The following is a 10,714-nucleotide window of genomic DNA, read 5'->3' as shown; positions in this document are numbered from 1 at the left end:
ACCTGTCATCACACGTACTAATGTCAGAAATAAAAGAGGCACTGAAGCAAACTAAAACGCGCGGGGGCTCAGGAACGCACTGACAGACATTGTTCAAAATGGAAAACTTCCCAAAGATTGGAAAACAGCTAAAGTTATAGCAATCCTGAAATCAGGAAAAGATCCAACCAACCCAAGCAGTTACAGGCAAATTTCTCTCCTATGCTGTACATACAAAGTATTGGAAAGAATTATCCGCGCCAGAATAACGCCACTAATCGAACCATTAATTCTTACCCCCTGAACAACCCGGTTCAGAAAACAACGTTGTACCAGTGAACAAGTCCTGGCTTTAACATCACACATTGAAACGGGTTATGAACTAAAAAAACACTGGAGTCATATTTGTGTATCAGCTGTCTACGATACAGTATGGCGTGATGGTCCTCTGCTAAAACTAGCAAAAATAATAAAAGGCAGAACCACGCTGCGAATTATTTCAAAAATATCAGGTACTCGCCGCTTTTTCACATGTGTAGGTTCCAATGCCAGTAAAACTTTAAAAATAAAAAACGGGGGTACCCCAGGGCTTACTGGCCCGTACCCTAAGCCTTTTTACATGAGCGAATCGAATCGTATCGTTGATGCGCATTGTGTGACGTCACGATTTCGATTCGCTAAAGCGTAAAATTACATTGCTGCCGAACCGAGTCGCATTCAAGGTTTTCAGGCTTTGCGCAAAAACGTTATGGTGGTTATTGTAAAGTAATATACAAACATAAGGCCAAATAATTGTTAATTTTAAAGTACTTTTTGAATTGTTTGTCTATTCTTCCAAAAAATCTAAATTAATGTGTTAGCAGCAGCTGTTTGCGTCTAGCTTAGACATACCAAATGTATGAATTTGTTTGTTGTGAACAGTTAAACCCTCAGGAATAGTTGGAAGAAACAATCAAAGTGTATAGATCACTCTGACTTCATTGTCCAATAGTAATAAGTGCTGATTTCTAAGTTGTGCGTACTAAAAATGTATTACATTTCCACGCCATGTAGCACATTAAAAAAATCCTTTATATGACTGTACAAATCTATTAAATTTGTTTCATTAGATTATCTTGTGGGTTATATGTATAAAAACGACTAATTTGTATAACTTTGCACCAGCTGGACGAAAAACTTTAATAAATATGCAACTTGGTGTATGGAACGTAACGTATACGCATTAGTGACATGCCAAAAACCAAAAGTCGCAAATTCGGCTATGAGGATGACTGGGCACTGACTTATCAAGGAAATAATCTAACAATGATTCAAAACCAACTCACGGATATCTTATCACTCTCCGGGAATACTTCATGACATGGTACCTATCAAATGAACACCACTAAAACAGTGACAAGTCTTTTCCACCTGGACAATCACCGTGCAAACCAACAACTCAAAATTACCATTGACTTTCCATGGAAAGCAACTGCCCACGGACCCCGATCCGAAGTATTTTGGAATAACGTTAGACAGAACTCTAAATTATGGAGAACATCTGCAGAAACTATCAAATAAGATAAAAGATAGAAACTCACTGGTCAACAAACTAACAGCCACTAGATGGGGAGTAAGTCAATCAGTCCTGAGAACATCGGCCTTGGCTTTATGTTATAGCCAGGGTTGCCATACCGTCCTTATTTCTAAGATTTGTCCTTATTTTGAACGGTAGTGTCTTAGAAAAGTTCAATGTCCTTATTTCTAAGAAATGTCCTTATTTTTGACTTGAGTCCTTCTTTTGTCTTATTTTCAACAATTACAAGTCAAAACCATGCTACTAGTAAACGTAAAACTAGACGTTAGCGGTCGTGAGATGCGCAAGGTGTTTACTACGAGCAAGGAGTTGCTGAAACAGATTGTCTTGGCCAAAATATTGCATATTATATGTCAGGGGACGTATAACTGCAAAGATTTGTTAAAAAAACGTTGGTTTCGTTTCGTTTTAAAATTTAATTTTTTGGTTGTCCTTATTTTTGGATTCAAGTCGATGGCAACCCTGGTTATAGCGCTGCAGAATACTGTGCTACAGCATGGGAGCGTAGTACTCACACTAAAAAATGGACTGAACAAAACGATGCGAATAATATCAAGAACTTTAAAATCCACCCCTATTACATGGCTACCAACAATGAGTGCACCTCCCCCACACTTTCGACGCAGAGCATCAGCTAAGAAAATGATACAAAATCTTCAAACACTTCCAGAGGAAATTCCGATAACAAAGATTATAAGCCAAGCGCCAAAAACACACAGACTAAAATCCAAGCATCCTATCTACAACTTAACGACTGACAAAACTATTGATATGATTGAAGAATGGAAACAATATTGGTTTGACATCATGCCCATTGGAGGAGAGCTAGTAGACGACCCCACAATTCCACTGCCAGGTTTCGACATAGCACATAGACATCACTGGGTAGAAGCGAACTGACTGCGACCAAACCATGTTCGCACTGCCCACATGCTTCAACGCTGGGGCCAAAGAACTAATTCGGAATGCCCACATTGTGGAGACAAGCAAGATACGGATCATCTTGTCCTAAAATGCCCCTCAACCAAATTACAAGGTGGATATCGGACAGTACACAAATACGATACAGCATTCAGCGACTGGTTCCAAAACATACTCGATATATATATATATCATTGCAAAAGTATTTAAAAAACATAAATTTGTTGATTATTAACACTCTTTGTGTTTTCTTTACGTCGACATATTTATAATATCCACACACTAAATGAACAGGTCCTCCAATGATATGAAAAGCAGGCTTTGTTTTAATTCATTGGAGAAAATATGGTTTTTATAAACAAAGTTAGGCTAGTTTATAGTAAACTGTATCTAATATGATCGTTACTTGACTGACCTAGTCGTAATTCTTTATAATGTCGACGTTACCTGGGTCCAATACGAAACAAATGCGTCATAGAAATAATATATAAACACCGGTTTGTAATGCCCAAGGCGTTTTGTTTTCGGACCACATGAGTTTGCGTTGTAGTGTTACAGAGAGCTATGAAAATGAAAGTTTTTGCAATCCTATTTTAAAAATTGCTAGAGAACGTTTTTATCAATAGGATAAACTGAGGTTTTATTTAAGTAATTATCTTAATGTCTACTGATGTGTTGAATATTTTTTGCTTTTTCTAAGCACAATCTAATCTGTATTGAATGTATAGTATAAAACAAAAGCTCAGGAATATGGCACACAGCGTTCAAATTTCGGCTGTTGTTATGGCAACTTTGGCAGCAATTTTACTGATCGTTTCTCTGGCAACCAATGGTTGGACAAAGGTAAATTTGAAAAGTTATTTTAATGTATTTTGGGCATAGGTACCCTTTCTTGTACAAATTACAATAAAAAATTATTGCAAACTTCAACAGGATATAGCATGTATTCAACAATTCGTCAACAATTATTAAAATTTTTAGTCTATTTTATACTTTAAACGATTTATGTTGGAAAATAGTTTAGCAAGTAGCTGGAGGGTCGGTTTGTGTTGTTCATGCCACTTTACTATCGCCTACGGCCAGTTAAGTTTTGCAGGTACGATCTTGTTTAGAGCTTGCACTGTAATAAAAAAAAAACTTTGCCAATGCGAAAGATATGGCCACATGTAACATATCGCAGAATTTAAGAAACCTCAAAGACGTAAAGGTTCCTTTTCGATAAGTGGAAAAATGTTTGATCATTTTTATAGAAATAGAAGTCAATTACTGTCTTGCTTTTTGTAGACTAAATTTATCTTATTTTGCTTGCCCTTTGGGGACTTATTGAGTATTACGCTTACTGAAACAAATTTAAGCTATACAACCAATTAGTTATGTCGGGCTGTTTCAATGCAATAAGCTTAATAGGAATTTTCTTTCATAAATGCAACATTTGCAACTCATTTCATGCGCTAAATGTGTCACACAGATTTGTACCAGAAACCAGGTGGTGTTGGATGTTTTTATTGACTCGTTTGTACCAAAATCACGAGAAAATATTGATTGGAATAAAAATAAGCCAGGAATATGCTTTCGCATTGGACTTTTCACATACCGAGTGGAAATCGTCAAAGCACACGTATTTTCTGCAGAAGTTTTAGGTATTAGGCAACTTTATTATCTTTTTTTGTGGGGGGGGGATTTTAATTCATTTACATATTTAAAGAAACAATCGTTTCGGTAACTTTATGGGAAGAGTACACAAATCGTTTTTGACTGTTAACGAATGAATTTGCAAAAAGGAACGTAATACAATAACTAAAAACGGTCTGAAAAATCTGGAAAATACATCAAAAAAGTGACCAAAAACCGCGAGTTAAACATTTTTTTCCACATTACTGAATAATGTTGTTAACACTGAACGTTTGAAAAATGTGGAATAGGGTGCATTTTAGAGTCCTATATTGCCAAACCTGTGACTTGCACTGAAAAATTACAGGTGACCAGACCTCAAGTACAACTGCTGCCCTGTTGATTGCAAGCCTCGTTTTTCTTGCTTTGGGAATCGCTATGACGTCATATAACGCTTTTGCGAAAACCAAAACGGAGCTGCAGAAATGGAAACAAGCTTGCATACTGGCCGGTGGTTTTGCGTATTTTATTTCAGGTTAGCCAATTTGAAGTTTATGTGGGTTTATGCCTAAAAAAATTTACAAAACTATTTGAGAAAGATTATATCTAGCATTTTTTAACAATTTCTGTTTTCACTATTTTTTGTTTTTTAAGTTTTAGCTCTTTTGCCGTGAGTCTCTCAAATTTCAAAAGTTTTGTTGTTACAGTCGCGTTGTGTATCAGTGGAATGGGAGTTTACTCGACAAATCAATCACTCGATTCAAAACTGCGATTAACAACTACTTTTAATGACTGGAACAGCAATGCAAAATTCAATGTGCAAAATGTTACAAAATTTTTGCACAGTTCAAGCATTTTTAACAGTTCTCGCCCCGGCAATTTGAGTGAATTTAAAGATCATATGTTGAAGTTCATGACTCCGGAATACGATTATTCGTTTGGTTTGGGTTGGGCCGCTACTGCCCTGATTTGTCTTTGTGCCTTGTTCATGTTACATTCAATCTACGAAAAATTGTTTGTTGCGAGTAACAAGTCGCACACCGTCACTGCATGAAAATGTCACTAATTTTCAAAAAATGTCACTCGCTATTTTATTGTCAAACTTACATAAAGCTGCTCAAATTTGAGAAGTACTTGGTCAATTGTGACGCTCTACAGAAAAACATAAACTTAAGTTCGTTTGAGCGCAACCAACGATCGAGTCTGTGGAAAGAGAAATAAAGAGGTTGTAGCGCATATCGCATCAGCTTTGCGGGCCAAGAGCCGCGGATTGATGATTTTCTCTCCGCTCAGGCGTGTGCGGATATACTCAGGCAATCGCTCCAAAAACAATTTTTGGAAAACAAAACATTCCTTGGGATCGCCCAGTAATGCAAGCATGTTATCCAATAAAGTGGATGGCATTCTGTCGCCCAAAGGAAACATGTGAAGTAACCGCATGGCCCTCTGTGGGCGCGAAAGACAAAAGGTTTCTACCAAATGTGTCTTGATTGCCTCGTATTTAGCTGCGTCTGGAGGGCTTTCTAGCAGGTCTATAAGACGATTTGCTGTGTCCTGATCCAGAGCCGAAACGACATAATAGTACTTCGTTAGATCCCCTGTAATGTTTTTTAGAGCGAACTGTGCATCCGCTTGCTGAAACCAAACTCGTGGCTGAGCTGTCCAAAACGTAAGTAACTTTACTGCTACAGCATTCTCTGAGTTTGTGGCTTCTGTCATAATGCAAAAATAACGTTTTTGCATGCATGGGGTCACCAAATGTAGCAAGGTGTATATTCGAGGTATCGTAATAGAATAACACAATTTGCGAAAGAGTCAGAGAAAGAAGGCAATCTGTCCGGTTCGCTGTAGTATGAAAGTACACGATAACGATAGTGAGAGAGGCCGCTACAAGGTGGACTTAGCTAACAATTTAGTTTAGGCCTAAACAAATCGCTTGTAAAGTGCAGAACTATGGAAAACAAAACAATATAGGAGTGAGATATATTGTGATCCTCATTTTGGAAAAGATAGGCAAAATTCAATTCAACTTAGATTTCGAAAATAAATTTTTAAGCTTTTTAATTTTAGGCTTTAATTTATATCATAACAGGGGAAAATAATTTCCTGCAAAATTCCTGAACCAAACCTGAACCTCGGTAAATTTGTCAATAGAGTTTCCAAATGACACAAAATATAAAAATCTTTTCTTGTCATGCAGATTTTCAAAGATTGTTTTCAGTAATTATAATTACCGGTAACTGTTTTTCCAAAAAAGTTGTTCGTAGACCTACGTCAAATCATGTTCTCAATCAAAACAAGTGTTAAATTGGAAAACAATCGCGGAGCAAAACATTAAATCCGATTAATATAACCGATTTCATATAATCCCTGGCGCCGGAACAAGGTATTTTTACATTCCGGTTGTGTAGCCTAAGTCAGCTAAAATTTTGTATCGTCATGTTTTTAGTATCAAAAGAGGGGAAAAACCTTTACGCTTTTCCAACGTGTTGATAAACTTGTTGTAAATTGTGACAAAGGTTTTTGAAATTAAAGAACACTTTACTCTTTTGGTCAATGTATTGTAATGGAAGGAAACGCTATTAACATTTTATCCGGAGGTTTGGGTACAGATTTATTTATTAATGGAGGATATGACGAAATACAGTTAAATGTAAGTAACCGGAACGTTTTGTGAGAATCCAAAGAAATAATTTTGGGCTTATATTTACGGGCACAACTTTGTTTGCAGTGAAATGTCTTTAGGAGTGTGTTTTGTTTCCATTAACCCAGCCATGTCAAACACAGAGTCCTTTTTTATAAGGTGCTTTGGTTTAGTTATAGATTCTCATTTCTCAACAGAGCTGGTTTTTAATTATATAGGTGATATAAAGTTTTTGGTTTTGTTGTTAAAGGCAGCAATGATCTAAAACTTAAGCTCCAGATAATTGTCACACTCACAATTAAAAGTTACGTTAGGCAAAAACAGTTTTTGCCAATCGTATTTGTTTGCCCCAAATGTCAAACCATTTTGTATTAAAAATGCATTTTCCAGAATGATCCATTGTGGTCTGCTCGGGTGCCGTATCAAAATCCAACAGCAATCAAGAATGTTCATACAAGGTAAATGATTTAAAGATATCAGTAACTGCTCTAAAAACGTTTATGTTTATACATTTAAGACTGAACAAAAAATAAATCAAAAAAGTGAATTTGTGATATAGTTTAAATTTTATAAACATTGTAGTCAAAAGTATTTGGTTAGGTTTTTAAAAGCTGGGAGCAATGTTATTACAACTGCTACTTATCAAGCATCAGTCCAGGGTTATGTGGAAAATCTTGGTGTTACAGTTGAAGTAAGGGTTTTTATGTTTTTCTTAGTTTTAGTGAACAAACAAATCTTCTTTTTGCATAAAAAAGAGACTTAAATTAAACATTAGTGAAAAATAAGTAAACTTTTAACCTATGTCATGTTAAGTTCCCAGAGAGCATAAAAAACGTGAGATGTGAATTCTGTGCACAGGCATGAATACACCTGAGTTTAATAAAATTTATTTTGCCTGGTAAAAGATAAACAAAGTAATACATATGCATGAAAATAATTACTAAACTAGAAATAATAACGCAATATTGGAATGTTATGGAGCACAAAACAGTGAAGGTCATTATCACAACATTCACCAGTTATTGTATTGTGATTTATATGGGTAAAATTGTATGTTGTTCAGGAAGCAGAGCAAATCCTTAGATCTTGTGTGGACATTTCCAAGCAAGCTGTGAAAGATTTTGGTGGAAGTAGGAAGATCATTATTGGTGGATCAGTTGGCCCTTATGGGGCTATGTTGCATGATCGATCTGAGTACACCGGTTCTTACATTGACAAAGTTTCAACTTCGGTATATTAATGACACATACTTTTTAACTAAAAGTTGGGTTTCACATGTTATATGAGAGACTGAAGTTTGCCACCAAACCTAATTCTCAGATTGTCTGATTTGCATTTTTCTAAACAAGCTTAAACAGTTTTTTTAATTAACAAATCTTCTGCAGACAAAAGAATGTAAAAAATTGGCTTTTGAACAGTTAAATACTTGCTTCTAATCAGTTTAAGACTAGATTGTTTCATAAATACCAGTCTTGTATTTCTAAACAAGAAATGAAATCAAAAGTAAATAAAATTAAAAGTTGTAATGTTGGCTAAAACATCCAGTAATCGATTAATTACCATTAAGTATGGTGTACAGCAAAAGTTAGAAATAAGGTTTCAACAGGTTCTAAAAGATTTTCATAGGACACAAATGAAAATTTTGGTATCGCAAGGAGTTGACATTCTTGCTTGTGAAACATTACCTGCATTTAAAGAAGCTATTGTGATTGCTGAACTTCTTAGAGAAATACCTGGAGCCAAAGCATGGATTACTTTTTCAACAAAGGTAATTTGTTGCTATTTACATATTAAACATGACAACTTGTTTGTTGATAATTAGACATGCCCAATTAACAGGAAATATTTGCACATGTAGCTATGCCCTCATGTAAATAGAACAGAACCTGCTGGTACCTATTTCTATATGTGAGAATGTTTTTAAACACTTAATGTTGGCTACTATAAACACAAGAGCATTCGGCTGTTTCCCCTACAAACATTACTAATGCAGTAAATACCCTTCTGTCAAAAAAACATTTTTACATACATTCATGACACAGTAATTTTAATTGCAGAGTGGATGCGAGACCAGTCATGGTGAAAACCTTAGGGAAGCATTTCAAACTTTATCCAAGTATGAACAGGTGGTTGCTGTAGGAATGAACTGTTCCAGCCCAGAACAGGTTCTTCCAATAGCTCTTATTGCAAAAGAATGTATGGCACCACATCAACGATTCATTGCCTATCCTAATAACACAGTTTCTACTGGTCAAGAAGCAAAGTAGGTTATATGAGCTATATTGAATCATTCTTATACAGCTTTGTGGTGTAATTGGCAATTGTATTCATTGTATTTGTATCGGTCCTCTTCCATTTTGATTTTACACGCTTTTGTATGTTCTTTCTTTTCTTTTTCTCTTTTTATGTTTGACTCAATAGCCCCAACATTTACCCCACTACCCCCCAAAGTTGCTGAAGTTTTAAAAGACATGCCAATTAAAATAATTTTGGACAGTTTGTAAAACATGGTATTTCGAGTGTTGTGTTTAGCCCTATAGCTCCGACATTCACATCACTGGTCCCCTAGAATGGGTGAATTTGTTTAACTATGTCCAAATTAAAAAAGTTTTGACAGATTGTAGAATTTGCCTTTATAGTTGTCAATGGTTGTGTTTTACCATATAGCCCCACTATTTACCCATTGTTTTCTTTAAAACTTCTAACAATGTCTGAATTGTAAAAAGAATGTTATAAAACTAGTGAGTAATATGGTACCCAATATAAAAATAAATATGGAAAATGTATTATTGTTTCAAAATAGGTCATTGTGTATGTGCACCGGCAAAATGTGCTAAGCCACCCATATAGTGTTAAAGGCAGTGTCAAGTATGATGGTTCATCTAGTCAGTAAAAATAATGCAAAGCAAACCTCTATTTTTGGAAATTTTTAACAGAAATATTAAATTTTATAGGTTGGCATGGGACTGCATTAAGGATATTCCTTCATGGTTGGACACTGGAGTTTTTTCGTGGATTGGAGGTTGTTGTATGGTAACACCTGAACATATCCAACAAATAAAAGATGTGGTTCAGGAGTGGGAATCTAAAAACTGACCACCCATTACCTAGGAAACACAAAGTGTCTGAATTGGTGCTTGCTTTTGCATGTTGGTTTTAAAGAGGTTGGATCACAATAGGTGTTTTACATTACCAGTGGGAATTTCATGTACTTGACTGTGATTTTGTTATTGGTGGAACTGTGCTTTGTCTCTTGTTTTTAACACCTGGAAATAGTTTACACTGGATTATCTCTCTGTTCTGTAAGCATGTGTCTAAGATTTTATGTAACAAAGTTTAAAAACTGACCTGCCTTGAATCCCATTTTTGTTTGTATAATTTCAAGTTCAACATTTTCAAGTTCCAGTTTTTATTTCTGCTTTACTGTTTAAAAAAAATTAGTAGCGCGTATTTTGCAAATTGAATTTATATTTGAACAAAAAAACTGTGTATCATCTTCTACCTTAAAATATGTGTTGTGGGCAATGTATAGTCTTGTTTTCGGAGCAAAATTGTAGATACCTCAAACATGTGTTTTCCCTCAAGCTGAGAGCATTAGTTGCACCAGCACTTACGTTATGGTAGCCTATTTTGTCATTTTAATTAGTGCATGGAATGTATGTGTTGTTAAAAAATCAAAAGACATTGACCCAAATAATGTAAAGAAACACTATATTCTAACAAATTGATATAACAGGTTGAAATCCTCAAAATAAGGGTTACCAAACAAAAATTCCAAAAGGAAACAAAGAATATTGGATAAGATTTTTTTTTTAAATAGGCTGCTAAATAACAGAATGGTTCAAATGATGTATTACCGAAATACTCGAATTTAAATGTGTTTGTGGGAAACACTTCAACAGTTAAACTGTGTGACTTGTGCACAGGAAACCCTTTAAACTTCAAGAGAATAGGATATTAGACCAGACAGTTGAGACATCCTT

At 35.3% G+C, this 10,714-nt stretch overlaps 2 protein-coding genes across 2 annotated transcripts; both read left to right on the top strand.

Annotated features, from left to right (window-relative positions):
- Nucleotides 1-3,127: 3,127 nt before the first annotated feature.
- Nucleotides 3,128-5,217, top strand: LOC145229964 (uncharacterized). Its single transcript, XM_080095312.1, has 4 exons — nucleotides 3,128-3,319; nucleotides 3,945-4,116; nucleotides 4,455-4,622; nucleotides 4,795-5,217. The coding sequence occupies exons 1-4, from the start codon at nucleotides 3,197-3,199 to the stop codon at nucleotides 5,139-5,141; spliced, it is 810 nt and encodes a 269-aa protein (XP_079951438.1). The 5' UTR covers nucleotides 3,128-3,196; the 3' UTR covers nucleotides 5,142-5,217.
- Nucleotides 5,218-5,762: 545 nt separating this feature from the next.
- On the top strand, nucleotides 5,763-10,351 carry LOC145229963 (uncharacterized). The gene is made up of 7 exons (XM_080095311.1): nucleotides 5,763-6,740; nucleotides 7,122-7,189; nucleotides 7,332-7,422; nucleotides 7,795-7,962; nucleotides 8,338-8,499; nucleotides 8,789-8,994; nucleotides 9,686-10,351. Exons 1-7 carry the CDS (start codon nucleotides 6,654-6,656, stop codon nucleotides 9,825-9,827), a joined length of 924 nt encoding a protein of 307 aa, XP_079951437.1. The 5' UTR covers nucleotides 5,763-6,653; the 3' UTR covers nucleotides 9,828-10,351.
- The last annotated feature ends 363 nt before the right edge of the window (nucleotides 10,352-10,714 follow it).

The sequence above is a fragment of the Phallusia mammillata genome, chromosome 5 (assembly GCF_965637545.1).
Source record: "Phallusia mammillata chromosome 5, kaPhaMamm4.hap1.1, whole genome shotgun sequence".
Classification (NCBI taxonomy): Eukaryota; Metazoa; Chordata; class Ascidiacea; order Phlebobranchia; family Ascidiidae; genus Phallusia; species Phallusia mammillata.
Note: the sequence above shows the minus strand (reverse complement) of the source record. Positions and strands in the feature narration are given on the sequence as shown.